General features: G+C 43.1%; 2 protein-coding genes across 3 annotated transcripts; one reads left to right on the forward strand and one right to left on the reverse strand.

Annotated features, from left to right (window-relative positions):
- Positions 1-4,249: 4,249 nt before the first annotated feature.
- Positions 4,250-5,954, reverse strand: LOC127349142 (xyloglucan galactosyltransferase KATAMARI1 homolog). The gene has a single exon (XM_051374921.2). The coding sequence runs from the start codon at positions 5,879-5,881 to the stop codon at positions 4,451-4,453; it is 1,431 nt and encodes a 476-aa protein (XP_051230881.1). The 5' UTR covers positions 5,882-5,954; the 3' UTR covers positions 4,250-4,450.
- A 2,677-nt stretch (positions 5,955-8,631) lies between these two features.
- LOC127296671 (uncharacterized) lies at positions 8,632-13,530 on the forward strand. Of its 2 annotated transcripts, XM_071819481.1 has the most exons (8): positions 8,632-8,788; positions 9,180-9,272; positions 9,378-9,512; positions 9,611-9,709; positions 10,210-10,347; positions 10,786-11,109; positions 12,310-12,407; positions 12,488-13,530. In XM_071819481.1, exons 1-8 carry the CDS (start codon positions 8,687-8,689, stop codon positions 13,374-13,376), a joined length of 1,878 nt encoding a protein of 625 aa, XP_071675582.1. In that variant the 5' UTR covers positions 8,632-8,686; the 3' UTR covers positions 13,377-13,530. The 2 variants fall into 2 exon arrangements, with proteins under 2 accessions (XP_071675582.1, XP_051182812.1); XM_051326852.2 differs by having other exon boundaries at positions 10,786-12,407.
- Positions 13,531-14,085: the final 555 nt, after the last annotated feature.

The raw sequence follows: 14,085 nt of genomic DNA on the forward strand, positions 1-14,085 counted from the left end.
AATGCCGGAGTTAACAAGCTCCACAACATTCGATGTTCATATTTAAGTAATCTTAGAGTGCATGATAGACCATTGCAATTATACCGAGTACTAACATAGCATGCACACTGTCACCTTCAGACTATGAAAGGGGGAATAGATCGCATCAATACTATCATAGTAATAATTAACTCCATAATCTACAAGAGATTACAATCATAACCTATGCCAAGTACTACATGATGCACACACTGTCACCATTACATCATGGAGGAGGAATAGAGTACTTTAATAACATTACTAGAGTAGCACATAGATTGATAGTGATACAAAGCTTATCATATGAATCTCAATCATGTAAGGCAGCTCATGAGATCATTGTATTGAAGTACATGGGAGAGAGATTAACCACATAGCTACCGGTACAGCCCTTAGCCTCGAGGGAGAACTACTCCCTCCTCATGGGAGACAGCAGCGTTGATGAAGATGGCGGTGGTGTCGATGGAGATGCCTTCCGGGGGCACTTCCCCGTCCAGCCGGCGTGCCGGAACAGAGACTTCTGTCCCCCGAATCTTGGCTTCGCGATGGCGGTGGCTCTGGATGTTTTCTCGTCCCGTGGCTTATTCTTCTCGATGTTTTAGGTCAGGGAGGCTTAAATAGGCGAAGAGTCGGAGTCGGAGGGGGTCTGGTGGCTCCACACACCAGGGGGCGCCCCCCTGGGCCGCGCCGCCACCATGTGTGGGGGCCCTGGGCCTCCCCTCTGGCCCCTCTTCGGTGTTCTGGAAGCTTCGTGGAATTATAAGATCGTGGGCCTTGATTTCGTCCAATTCCGAGAATATTTCCTTACTACGATTTCTGAAACCAAAAACAGCAGAAAACAACAACTGGCACTGTGGCATCTTGTCAATAGGTTAGTGCCGGAAAATGCATCAAAACGATATAAAGTGTGAATAAAACATGTAGGTATTGTCATAAAACAAGCATGGAACATAAGAAATTATGGATACGTTGGAGACGTATCATGCATCATTATTAGCTTCTCTCAAACATCATACTTAGTCGTAGAACTTCCCCCAGACGGCTAGTTTTCTCCCTTAGACTTTATATATCCTTTCTTCCTCCTTGAGGAGTTAAGGCCAACTATTGTTTGAGATCTCTGTCTCTCTCTACAACATTGATGAACCTCAAAAGCTTATCTTCCTCTCCCATCCCTCCTATTATTCTTGCACCAATTCCCCTTATAAGTGAGGGGATCTCTCGGGATCTAGATCTTCGAGTCATTAGTTGATTTCCTCCATTGTTCTTCCTCTCTAATTACTCCCTAGCACTTGTTGCTTTGGTGGTATTTTAGTGTGAATGATTTGAACACCTTTTGTGTTCTTGATTTGCATCCTTGCATGTATTGAGCTCTTCATTATGATTTGTTTGAGTGAGAGACTGTGAGTTTGTTACTCTTGGAGGGTGACCTCCTAGTTGGCTTGGAGGTTGGCGCTCTGGTGACCTCTTCGTGGAAGATTATGAAAAGGCCCGGTCTTCTCCTTTAGATCTTGTGAAGTGGTTGTGAAACTTGCCATCTCTAGAGTGGAGGAAAAGCTAGCCATAAGGAAAGGACCTTTGTCCTTCCTAAAATTGGCTTGGAGAAGAAGGCGAGCTTTCGTGGCGTTTGAGAGACCTTTGTGGTAATCCGCATCTCTCCAATGTGATGCACCTCACTTCGTGTGAGGGAACACGGAAATACATCTTCGGCTCCGCATGCCTCGGTTATCTCCATACCCTACTTTACTTCCTTGTGAGCTCGAAGTATTTATATCTTGCTTATCACTTGTGTTACATGTATTTTGTGCATATCTTGGTTAGTTCTAGTTATTATTGGTGCACTTAGTTGATCCTAGCTTATTTAGGGTTTGTGCTTATAAAATAAACATTAGTTTAGTTCTACATTTTTACAAGCGAAAACCCTAATTGTTTTTAAAACACATATTCACCCCTCTAGAAGCCCATCCTTTCATAAGAAAGATGTCTAAATTTTAAAAAATGTTCACTTGCATATCACACTTCTTCCATGGGAAAAGATGACCATATGGTAGGAAACCAAGGATTTGGCTAGCCATGGACTGAAAAGTTCGCAAAGGTCGGAGGGAAGTGTTACTTTGTAAATGCTACTTTAAACCCGAAAATAAAGAAAACCGATAGGAACAAAAATAATGAACAATATACTTTGGAGGGTTGTAAGGAGAAGACAAGTGACATAGTGTTTATAAAAAAATAATATTTTGATGACAGAGGCAATGGAACATCATGCTATAAAACCATCGACATGAGCAACACCTCCCAAAATATTTCGACTTTTTTGTATTAAAAACACAAGAAAGTACGTTCTCCCCTCAGCCGAGGGCCTTTCTTTACTTATTTCTAAGAGTCAATAAAGAGATACTCCATACAAATCTCAAAGAGATGAAAACCTCTAAACCTATGTTCTAAGACCACTAAAACAAAACAAGTTTGATTATACTTTTCATCATCTTTGAGCGTGCAATTGTGTTTCATGATGCATTATAAACCCATGACAAGGAAAAATGAACCTTTTTTTTTTTGCAAAAAGTGATTTTTATGAAGAGTTTTAATTCTAAGCGGTGGAAATGGGCAACATATTTAATACCCTCTCCATCCGAAAAAGGAATGTCGCAAATTTGTCTAAATGCACATGTATACAATGAGAGAGTGTTGGTACAAGGGTAAATGATGACATTGTACTAAACTCACAAATGTTTGGGACAAGGGGATATTTTTTTCTCCGATTTATTTTAATATAGTGATATATATGTTTGCAGTAGTGATTGTGCGAGCTAAGGAGGATGGCCAAGTAGTTGGTGATGTCCCTCATTTAGTGGAATGGGGTATCTATATTACAATATGCCAACGATACAATAATATATATGAAAAAATGATTTGAAGAACGTTGTTAACATGAAACTAATCCTATCATATATAAACAACTCTATAGATTGAAAATAAATTTCCGCAAGAGTATAATATTTTTCTTTGGGAAAGCGAAATAAGTTGAATAATAATATAAAGAGTTAACCATATGTGAATCGGGGACCACCTCTTTGTTTCTTAGTCATTCCTATCCACTTCTGCAAACCTAGAAATAAGGATTTAAAACTAGTAAAGAGCCATTTTGAGAGAAAGTTGACAGGCTACATGGGAGATTTGTTGTCTTATGGTGATCATCCCATTACCACTGATTCTATATTTACCAGCCTTCCGATGTTCATGTTGTCTAGTATGGGGATACCCAAACGGGTTCACGTATGATTATAGTTTTTTATATCGAGATTCTTTTGGCAAAGTGATGGTCATAAAGGAAAATCTCAATTAACTAAATGAGATATAATTTGTAGACCAAAGGGTTAGGGGCTTAGGAGTCAATGTTTTAGATATCAAAAATAAATGTTTACTTAGCAAGTGGAGATAGAAACTCATTTAACGTGGAAGGTGTGCGGAAAGAGTTATTAGAAAATAAATGTTTACACAAGAAAGCGCTCTCGAAATTTCAATCAAAATCTACATACTTCAATCTTTGGAAAGGTCTTATGAGTCTCAAACACTTCCTGTTTAGTAGAGATTCTTTCAAAGATACTTTCGTGAAAATCTAGTATTTTCATCTGTAAAATCTGCGTACGTAGATTTAACCGAGAAAGACCTAGAAAAAGTTCTCCATGGTAACCTATCAGGTTCATCAACCAGGTTAATACTCATCAATAGTTCCACTAAATTTAACCATGCTTCATACTTGTCTCTTGTCAAAACCCGACTAAAACTAACATTCAGCGGTGTATTTGACAATACATTTGCAACCATAGCATGTTTATGTTGCACAATGTTATATAGCAACGGATATTGAGTGAATAGAGATGTGCTACCTAGCCATACATTTTCCCAAAATCAAGTGCTAGCCCCGTCCTTAATGACAAACAAGTCTCGTTTGAAGAACTCGTCCCTGACTCCCATAATATCTCTTCAAAAGGGTCAATAAGTCTTGAGATAGAGCTTTTCTTTACTTAGGAGTTAGGATGTCTACTCCTATACCTGATGATATATAATGCTTATTTTTTTATGGTTGAAATATGTATCCATTTAATGTGATCCTTAAAATGTAAATTCATGGTCTAGAATAATAATGAAATAAATAGGCCATACGCACCGGTGTATACTTTTGTTTTTAAAGTAGGAGGATACTTTATAGGTGTGTGTACATGGTTCCGGCTTGCTAAACTTTTTATATATAAATAATAAGGTATCTTTTATCGAAAAAACAAAGTTTCAACTTGCTAATTAAGAGCACCGAGCACGAGACCGTGAGAGAGGGAGGACGAGACATCGTAAACGTAACGTACAATGAATCGTGGAGACATGGAGTACCACTGATCCATGAAAATATTGACAAAATTTGTGCAAGGAAATTTAATCAAGCCCGAGGCCTCGCCACGCTGTGGAGGATCCCCTCGACGGCGATATCGAAGGCGTCCTTGACAGTCTCGAGCTTCGCAGTGGGATCGGCGTAGACCACCGTCGGGATGAGCCTCACCACCTCTTCCCTCATCCGCGCCACCGTCGCCGCTGGGATCGCCCGGAGCGTGGCCTCGATGTTCACTGTGCCCGCTCGGACGCCAACCTCCGGGACGAGCACCGAGTACTTGGTGTAGTCCTTGGGCAGGTGCCACTTGTACTGCAGGCTGGCCGACGCCGGGTTGAAGAACACCGGAATGCACCCGGCCACCATCGAGTCGAACGCCCACCGCCGCGTGTACGAGTCGCCGCCGGGCGGCGGATGCAGGTAGAACGTCGCGTTCTGGAGCAGACGCATGACGTTGACCGGCGAGTGGCACTGGCTGGTGCTCCCGGCGGCGCAGCGCCCCAGCTTCAGGTGGCCGCAAGACTCCGACGCCTTGCATTGCGCCATGACGTGATCGTTGGTGGTTGCTGGGCTTTCCAGCGCCTGCCGCGTCTCACCGCCGACGAACGCCATGAGCCACCTACGCCGCAGGCCGCGCACCCTTTCCTGCCACCGGAACACGTCTGCGTCGGTCCTGGGGTGGAAGTAGGTCGGGTACGGCACGGCGAAGCCGCTGGTCGCCTCGTGCAGCGAGGACTCCAGGACGAGCGCCGACATGTTCCGGCCCGCCGGCGTGACGAGGAGGTTCGTGCCCCAGTCCGGGCCGCTGCCGTCCCTCATCAGGTCCCGCGCCGCTCTCCCGGCGACGAGGAAGTGGTCGTGGCCGTCCGCGCGCCGGTCCCACTCGGGCCGCCACCTGAGCCAGTCCGCGACGTCCGCCGCCGCGGCGTCCCTCGTGGCGTTGTCGCGGCCGGTAGCGTGGCGGGCGAAGTCCAGGCTGGCGTAGAACGGGACGAAGATGGCGGTGGCCACGGTGGATCGGTTGGCGAGGCACTCGTACCGCTTCATCCGGTTGTGGAAGATGACGTCGAGCGCGAGCTGGCGCGTGCCGTGCCACCCATTCTCGCCGGTGAGCACGCCGTCCGCCGGATCCTCCAGCGGCCGGCCGAGGCCGGCGTTGCCGACGGACGCGCACAAGCGTTCGCCGCCGGCGTCGGTGTCGCGGCAGGCGTCGCGGATGATGTCGGCGTTGAAGCGCGCCGGCAGCTTGCACACGTAGATGTACCGCCCCTGGCACGGGTCGGCGTCGCCTTTTGCATCGTCGTCGAGCAGGGAGAAACGGTACCAGAGGAAGATGGTCACGGCGAGGACGGCGAGGCAGCACAGCCGCCGGTGTCCGCTGGCCGCCGCCGGCTTCTCCTTCGCCTTTGGTCCGACGGCGGGACGGCGCGACCGAGCGCTGCTGTCCGCTTTGGGCGCGCCGGGTTTGACAAGCTGACGCATCGGGGACGCGAAACGGCAACACGCTGTACACCACAATTCGAGCTAGGATAGACTTTGTAGGGAGTATAGAAAACATGGACGATGGATCTGTCAGTGTGTCACTCACACACCAGTTGGAGTAGTACAGTAGCTGTATGATCGAGTCAGCCACCATGAACATATTCAAAGGAGTAGATGCTTGTTTCAGTGTGTACAGCAAAGATTAATTAGCGTTGACACCAGGGTAATAAATGCGGGCTAGCACCTCGGCATTAATTAGTTACACGACTGGTAGTAAAGCTCCACTGACCACTGCTAGCAGCAGCAGGAGTACTAAAATACCTCCCTCCGATCTATATTACAGTAAATTCAACTGGGCTCTCGTGCATATGCTCCCGCTAGCATAAAATCATATTTTCAAGTGTTGGATAATTTTGAAAAAAAAATCTACATGTACATATTCATAACATATGTGCGTTCCTTAAGTTTCACGAAAAAAATGATTTTTTTGTTTTGTTATCTATGTAAAAAAGAGAAAATTTATCAAAAGCCTTATTTTTAGCACCAAATTTTGTCTTTTTACACACGTCACACGAACAAATCGATTTGCATGAAACAACTTTGTTGACGCGTAGCACATGAAGATGTACGTGCGAATTTTTAGTTTCAGATTTTTTATATTTCAAAATATATCTTAAATGCATTTTAAAATATGGGTAGCATATGCTCCCATGAGCCAAAACACCACTCGGATGGAGTACTCTATTTTTGATGGCATTGCCACTGCCCTCTTCCTTTATTGATTCTTGTGGATGCTGCCATAGTTGGTGTTCTTTGATTAAGGCTCGTCGTAGTGGGGAGTTAGTTTGTTCCAAAACTTAAGATTTATATTTTTTTGAAAAGTCAAACCGAGTAAAGTTTAACCAAAATTTTAGAAGAATCTATTAATAAATATGATATTTTGTAGATAACATATGAAAATATATTTCATTATCTATCGATATTGATATTTTGCATGTTAATATTTTTTGGTAAGAACTTGGTCAAACTTGACAGAGTTTGACTTTCTAAAAATAAGATAAGCCTTAATAAGCTTTGGAATGGAGATAATATGTCATGTTACTGGTCTAAGTTACTACTCCACAGTGGGTAATAACTTATAGTATGTGGTTCCATGCATTGTGTCATTTATTATGTTGTAGACTCATCTTGTTTTGGGGTGTGTGATGTTATGGTAACTTAGAGCAAGTACAATAAGTTCTAGTCAGCTAGCTATAAGGATTAAAATAATATATTGTTGCTTAGTTGGAAGAGAGAGAGGAGGAGAGAGAAGAGGAGTGGGCTCTTATGCAAGAGCCAGCTCTAGCACGTGCTCCTAGGCACTATGTGAGAGTGAATGGTGGGTCATACATAGATAAAGTAGTACAATTTTGTAGATCACTATTGTACATGTTGGCTCTATAATGACTATAGATGACATGGCACTTGGATTATAGCCAACGGTTGGCTCTACTATTGAACTTGCTCTTAGAGCAATTCCAATAGTATAGCCAACTGTTGGCTATAACAAGATGTCATATCATTTGTAGTCATCATATAGCTAACATGTACAATAGTTGGCTATAAGAATGTAAGTACTTTACTAATATATGTCCCACCTTTCACTCTCACAAGGTGCCTAGGAGCACGTGCAAGAGCTGGCTATTGCATAGTAGCCCACCTCCCTTCTCTCTCCTCTTCTCTCTCCTCCAACTCATCTAAAATATATTATTTAATATCTTATAGTCAGCTGACTGGACTCTATTGTACTTGCTCTTAGCTAATCCCTCCATACCGATTTATAGGGCTATTACGCATTTCGAGAAAAAAGGCCGACTACTAGTCAAACTTGTTTATCGAAGTACGTAATTGTCTTGTAAACTAGTATTGAGGAAGTAGTTATCACATCACTCTATTTATGCATTTATTGTCATGTCTTGTCACAAGAACGTCTTGAGGTGTATGTGTCGCAAGAATTATTTTGTTGGATTCATATACAAATAAAGTTTCTTTGATCAAACTTAATCATGAAAAACGAGGACGCCACGTAAATACGGAGGGAGGCAGTAGCTTCTCTCAGGACTCCCTACATTGACGATGACGACAACAGCGGAATCCTTGGTTGATTGTTCTGCTTGGGAAAAATATCTATTGATAGCATCCCTCGCATGATACCATAATACCACTATTTAAAATTCAAATTTTCAAATTTAATTTTCTTTAAGATAGATTTGTGGATGCTCACGTAGATGTATGTTTAAATTTACAGAATTAAATTCTAAACACCCGCAGGTAAACAGAAAAGACAAATCCAACATGACACAAAAAGACAAAAAACATGACATGATACTATTCACAGTTGCAATTTTTGTTTGTATATTTTGAATTTGGTTCTGAAAAATTTACGGAATGTAAATACACATCCTGTGAACATCCGTAAGTTTGTTTCAATTTTTGACAATTATAAATTTAATTTTTTTTAAAAGTGGTATCATCTCAACGTGGGGTGTGGTATCACCAGGAGAGACCTATATAGAGTGGACGAGACACGTCATCAGTATCGCAGCCCCCCGTGTCCGACTGAAGATGGCCTCTCTTATGTGGGCTGTTGGGCCATCTTGTCGGGACGAATTTATACATCACTGATTACAGCTGGCAAAAGGCCCAATAAAGCCCAGGAAATGATCGAACTTCTGTGCTCGAGTGGAACAGCGGCCCAACCAGCAAAGACGGAGGCGGGAAAAGGGTAAGCCAGGACGCGCCGGAAGCGGGGGGAGAGAGAGAGGAATGGAAATCGACGGCGATGGAGGCGGCGGCGCCGCCGCCGACGCGGAGGAGAGGGGGAGAAGCGAGCTGGTACCCCTCCTCGAAGCCATAAAAACCTCGGAGGTGCGTCCTCTCTATCATCCCCGCGGGTCCCGTCGTCGACCTGGCGGTGCCGTCCATTTCCACGCCCCTCTCTAGCCTCTAGGGTTTAGTTAAGTTTGGCTCGAGGTGCTGCGGCTGCGCTCTAGCTCGATGCGCGCTTGTGGGAGTGCGGGATTCGGTTGGATTGCTAGTTGGAATTTTGGGAGCGGGCGTTCTTAGGTGGGATTTAGTAAATGCTTCCTGATTGTATTGGGGGTCGCCCTGCTCGATTGGTGTGATTCCAGATGCTAGGGATTTATTTCCCATCTGATTCCACCCACAGAATTTTGCTACACGGCGATTAGAGGCTAGATTTCGATGGCTATGCCGTAGAATCAGATGCTGTGCACTAACTCTCTACTGATCTTAACAGGTTTTGGAGAACAGAATTGCCCTTATCAACCAACTCGAGGGTTCCTCCCAGTTTTGTGTTGATGATCTGGGCCCAATACTTGAAAGCCTTGTTGTATCCTTTTTCCCCCCATTTTGTTATTTTTCCATTTCGAAGAAATTACTGATTCAGTTGCTTGCTGGTACTGTCGCTGTGTATGTTTCCTTAATGGCGTTTTAGGTATGTTGGGATGATTCCACATGTTCAGGTTTATCACACTGCATGCTACACAAGTCGGTTCTGCAGGTTGCTCTGAAATGCACCGAGTCAGATGCAACCGCCTGCCTGGGGCAATTTCTTACCCTCGGTGCGAAGGTACTGCTTTGCCTTTTCCAAATGCAGTTCTGCTTCACTCATCTGCCAACTGTAGCTCTGTATCTGCTATCTTCCTGAATCAACGTATTCTGTCCCAGGCTAGCTCATGGTGTGGGAAGCATCTCATATGGTTCGTCGATTCTATTGATGATTCTGAAGCGGTTCAAGAGGAAGAGCACAATAGTTTATGCCTAGAGGTTTTGGGAACTACACCCTTAAGCTTGTTCAGCTTGTTTGTGCTCCTTCGATTACAAGTGGATAGCTGGATTAACAGAAAATCATCTGTGTGGCTAAGGCTTCTCTGCTTCCAGATATCTTATAGCCTAAAATACTTAAACCATGAATCCTGCCTTATGTTTGATTTCACCTTCGTCTGTATAGCTGTCACTGGGATTTGGAACCTATAAATTTATTCTTGCACAAACTACGGGAAACACATCTTATTTGATGGAGACAGGAGGCTAGAATTTGCACAAAGGAAATGCATACCAATTCTTTCAAGACAGACAGTTTATGTTCAGTTACAGGCAAAATACAGTATAAAAATGGCACATCTCTCCACTAAGATGTTCATTTTAGTTTTGTAGCCCATGCCTTTTCATCTGAAGTGCCATTTGCATCCTTTTTTTTTTCTTGATCTGCATGGTAGAGATTCTCTCTAAATAATTCTGATAAAGATTCAACTTCTTTACTGCAGATAATTTCACTGACCTTAAATATCTCTGTCAAGCTCCTTCCAATGGCAGCAAAATGTATTACTGTTGATGTGGTGCATACTACTGGTGATTTTATTTTGGAATTGCTAACACTGACGGAAAGCTCACTAGTCAACAAGGTAACACCCCCTATCTTCTTCAATCATTGCATTAACTGGTTTAACTAGCATAGGCAGTGGGAAGAGCTTTATGTAAGTTGCATCGGTGAAAGCTATGTTTTCTGAGAACTCATTCACTTTATTTCATTTATAATCACCCTGTTTGATGTTATGTCCTCTAAATAGTTTTATATCTTAGCTTCCTTAGTTAAGGAAAATAATGTTCTGCTTGCTGAAGTAGATATTTATTTCTCACACGACGCCACCAACAAAAACTTTCCAGACTCAAACTACATATACGTTGTTTAGCTACTTAAACCTGGTTATCTTGTGGAAGTATTGGAACCACATCCTTTTGTTCTGTTTGACTTGGATCATACGCAGTGGCAATGTCATATACCATATTGAAATGTTAATATTGCGACAATGACTTATGGAATATCTGTTGACACTTGACAGACAATTCATGGAGCTGCAGCACATGTTGCTAAGGCTGCACCTGTTTTTCTGGATGAAACCATTAAACTGTGCAGAGTATACTGTGAGGCTGCAAAGTCAGATAGCTGCAGAATGAGCATGCCTCCAGAAGAGATAACTGTGGAACATGAAGTACCAGATCTTACCAGCAATGTGACCAGGATCACAACATGCACTATTCAGACCTTGTGTAAAATAGGAACATATGCAGCATCCAGTGGTGGAAGCCAGGTGGCTTTATTGAATGTATCATGGAAAGGTGTAGTTTCCTTACTTCAACTTGGAAAAGGATCGATAGAAGTAAAAGTAAGTGTCAGTGATATCATTTCGACCCTTATCTCGCTTGTCATCGAATCTCTGAGGGTTGCTGCGGATACATGGTGTAGGTCATTACAAGAAGTCCTTGGTATCTCTGAAGCTAAAAGGGCATTCTTACCAATAAAATTTTTCTTAATAAATGCTGTAAGGATTTGCACTGTATATCCTGCAGAAGCACTGGCTATATACAGGGACATAATCAGGTGTACATTGGTGATATCATCCTCAAGCATTTTATTCAGCAAAGATCCCCTGTTGAAAGCAGCAAATGAGGCACTTGTTGAATTATTGGAGCCTAGTTCTTTTCTTTTACTAGACACACTTATGAAGTCATCAGAAATAAGACTAGAGTCAAAATGCCAGCTTGTGCAGTACCTTTTAGAAAATGAAGAAGCTAATGATCCAGCTCAAATGGTGCAGGATGGTCAGAGAGAGATGAATTTGGCTTCGTTAGGTTGCATTTTCTCAGTGGATCCTGATGTTGATAATAGAAACCGAGGACTTTTACCTGCTGAACTTATTGTGTTTTTGCACTTGCTCAATATTTCCCCAGACTTGAGAGAAGAGTTGGTCATCGATTTATCTAAAAAGCTGCCGGCTCTTCTTAATGTCTTAACACTGGAAGATGTCTACTCATTTGTCCTTGGCTGCCAAATTCCTACATTCTATGGTGCTGACCATCCTCCTGTGGTTGTGTGGCAACCTGTGTATACTTTTCTCACACAAGCCCTGAAGACTTATATGATTGCTGCTGCTGCTTCAAGTGTTGCTTGGAATGAGTTGGAAGCGTTCCTACTTGAGAGCCTTTTCCACCCCCATTTCCTTTGCTTGGAAATTCTAACAGAGCTATGGTGCTTCTTCGTGCGCTATGCTGACAATGAAACTTCAACTTATTTAGTTAACCAACTATTTCTTCTGTTAAAGACTGTAGCATCACCAGAGAAAGTTCTTGAACCTCTCAGTGCTTTGCGGAAGCTTGCACGTGCATTCTGTATCATCTTGAGCTATGCATCATGTGCAACTATTGATCAAATTTATACCTGCGTGCTGAATGATCAAAACTCTTCCAAGTCATCAGTCCTGCATTTAGCATTGTTGATGGAAGGATTTCCTTTTGATTCATTATCGGATGGTGTAAAGGCGCATGCTGTAAACAAATTATTCACTTCTTTTGCGGGGTATCTACAGAGCTACTTGAAGAATCAAGGCGCAGTTGATTTGCCAACTTCTAGTTCAGGTATAATAGGTCTTCCTGTACACGCTCTAGCCTCTGCATTGCAGCGATGGTAAGTCCCTTCTCAAGTATATTACCAAGTCTGATGCCAGAATGCTGCTTTTCTTAAATACTCTTCTTTCTTTTGTGCAGCGAAATAAAAGACTATAACGCCATAGATGGGAAGAGTATTGCCACTATGTTTAAGTTCAGCTTCTCCCTCATTAATCTGTATAGGACTGCACCTGACAGCAGTAAGGACCAGCTTGCCCAGCAAATCAGTTCCATGTTGGATATTATCTCAAAAGTGAGGAATCTGTGTGCATTCTATCAGATGGAGAAGCTGACTCTAGAATTGCACACCCTGTTCATGTGTAGTTCTGGTAATCCAAAGGCAGCGTTATCTCAGTGCAAACCATCTCTAGGTTGTTTTATGTCAATGCTTGGTCACTTGAACTATACTGAAGTTGACGCTAATGCACTTTGTTCAGCAATGCTGGATTTATACCATCTCTTGGTGAGGGAACGACACTGGGCACTCATTCACCTTGCGATGAGCTCCTTTGGGTACTTTGCCGCCCGCACATCTTTTACGCAGCTCTGGAGATTCATTCCTGGAGATGCTGCCCTTTCATATAACGCCAACACAGGGATGGACATCGACGAGAACGGATTCATGTCGGAGCTGAAAGCTTTTCTTCAGAAAGAGGCTGCCTTACGTGGCGACAAATGGTCTCGAGAGCAAACCCGTTTCCTAGTTTCAGAGGGCAGAGCACTGAAGAAACTGGTTGAAACAGCTTCTGAGATTCCACTAGCCCCAGAGCCTGAGAAAAAAGCTGTGATTTCCAAGGATGCCAACAAAAAGAGGAAGATACCAGATGGGATTGGCGAAGGGATGACACTGCTACAGAACGGTCTCAAGGTCATGCGAAGCGCTCTCAATGAAACTGACTCAGCAGAGCTCAAGGACAGGTTGGCGGCACACCTGTCATGCCTCGAGAACGCAGTTTCCCAGATTGTTAGTTTCTCTGACAAAATCTGATACTCTTCGCCGCTACTGTTACTGTTCGGTTGTCAGATGGTAGCCTACCAATTGCTGTGGCAGTTTAAGTAATTAAGATCCAACAACTAATTATTGAATGTACATTGAGAAACAAAGCTAATTTTCGGGTTCCTGTTAATCCATGGTATTTATATCTTGAGCTGTTAACTGAGTCAGAGGCAATGCCAGACTTGGGGATGACCATTTCTGTTGCAAGCAAATGTACATGCCCTGTGAGGTATTTCTCCAGTGAATTACCACGAATTGTGCTGCCTTAATAATTCATAATACTGTTGCTGAATGCACGTTGTGAATCAAAGCTAATATTCAGGTTCTTGTTAATCCGTAGTACGCCCTGTGGCCTAAAAAAAAGTTGTTCAAATTTATTTAGATACGGACGTATATAGATATAGACATTTTAGTTATAGATACATCCGTATTTGGAAAAAGTTGAGCAGCTTTTTTTTGAGCCGGAGGGAGTATTTATATCTTTAGATGCTAACGAGTTGAAGGTATGAGTAAGACTTGGAGATGGCTATTTCTGTCGTAAGCAATTGTACAGGACTGACTTTGAGAGGTATTTTTTCAAGGAATTACCACAGCAGTGTACAGCTTTGTATTAAAATCTATCTACTGAATTGGACGAGACAAGCAGCGATGATCCCGATGATAATTTGCACCAGATGTGATTACAGAGGGATGGAGTACG

The sequence above is a fragment of the Lolium perenne genome, chromosome 4 (assembly GCF_019359855.2).
Source record: "Lolium perenne isolate Kyuss_39 chromosome 4, Kyuss_2.0, whole genome shotgun sequence".
NCBI lineage: Eukaryota > Viridiplantae > Streptophyta > Magnoliopsida > Poales > Poaceae > Lolium > Lolium perenne.

Excerpts from the sequence above, each read along its gene's own strand:
- LOC127296671 (XM_051326852.2), top strand. The coding sequence starts at position 8,687 with ATGGAAATCGACGGCGATGGAGGCGGCGGCGCCGCCGCCGACGCGGAG. Across the intron at positions 9,513-9,610 it reads TTCTTACCCTCGGTGCGAAG|GCTAGCTCATGGTGTGGGAA; the intron begins GTACTGCTTTGC and ends ATTCTGTCCCAG. Across the intron at positions 9,710-10,209 it reads ACAATAGTTTATGCCTAGAG|ATAATTTCACTGACCTTAAA; the intron begins GTTTTGGGAACT and ends TCTTTACTGCAG.
- LOC127349142 (XM_051374921.2), bottom strand. The coding sequence starts at position 5,881 with ATGCGTCAGCTTGTCAAACCCGGCGCGCCCAAAGCGGACAGCAGCGCT.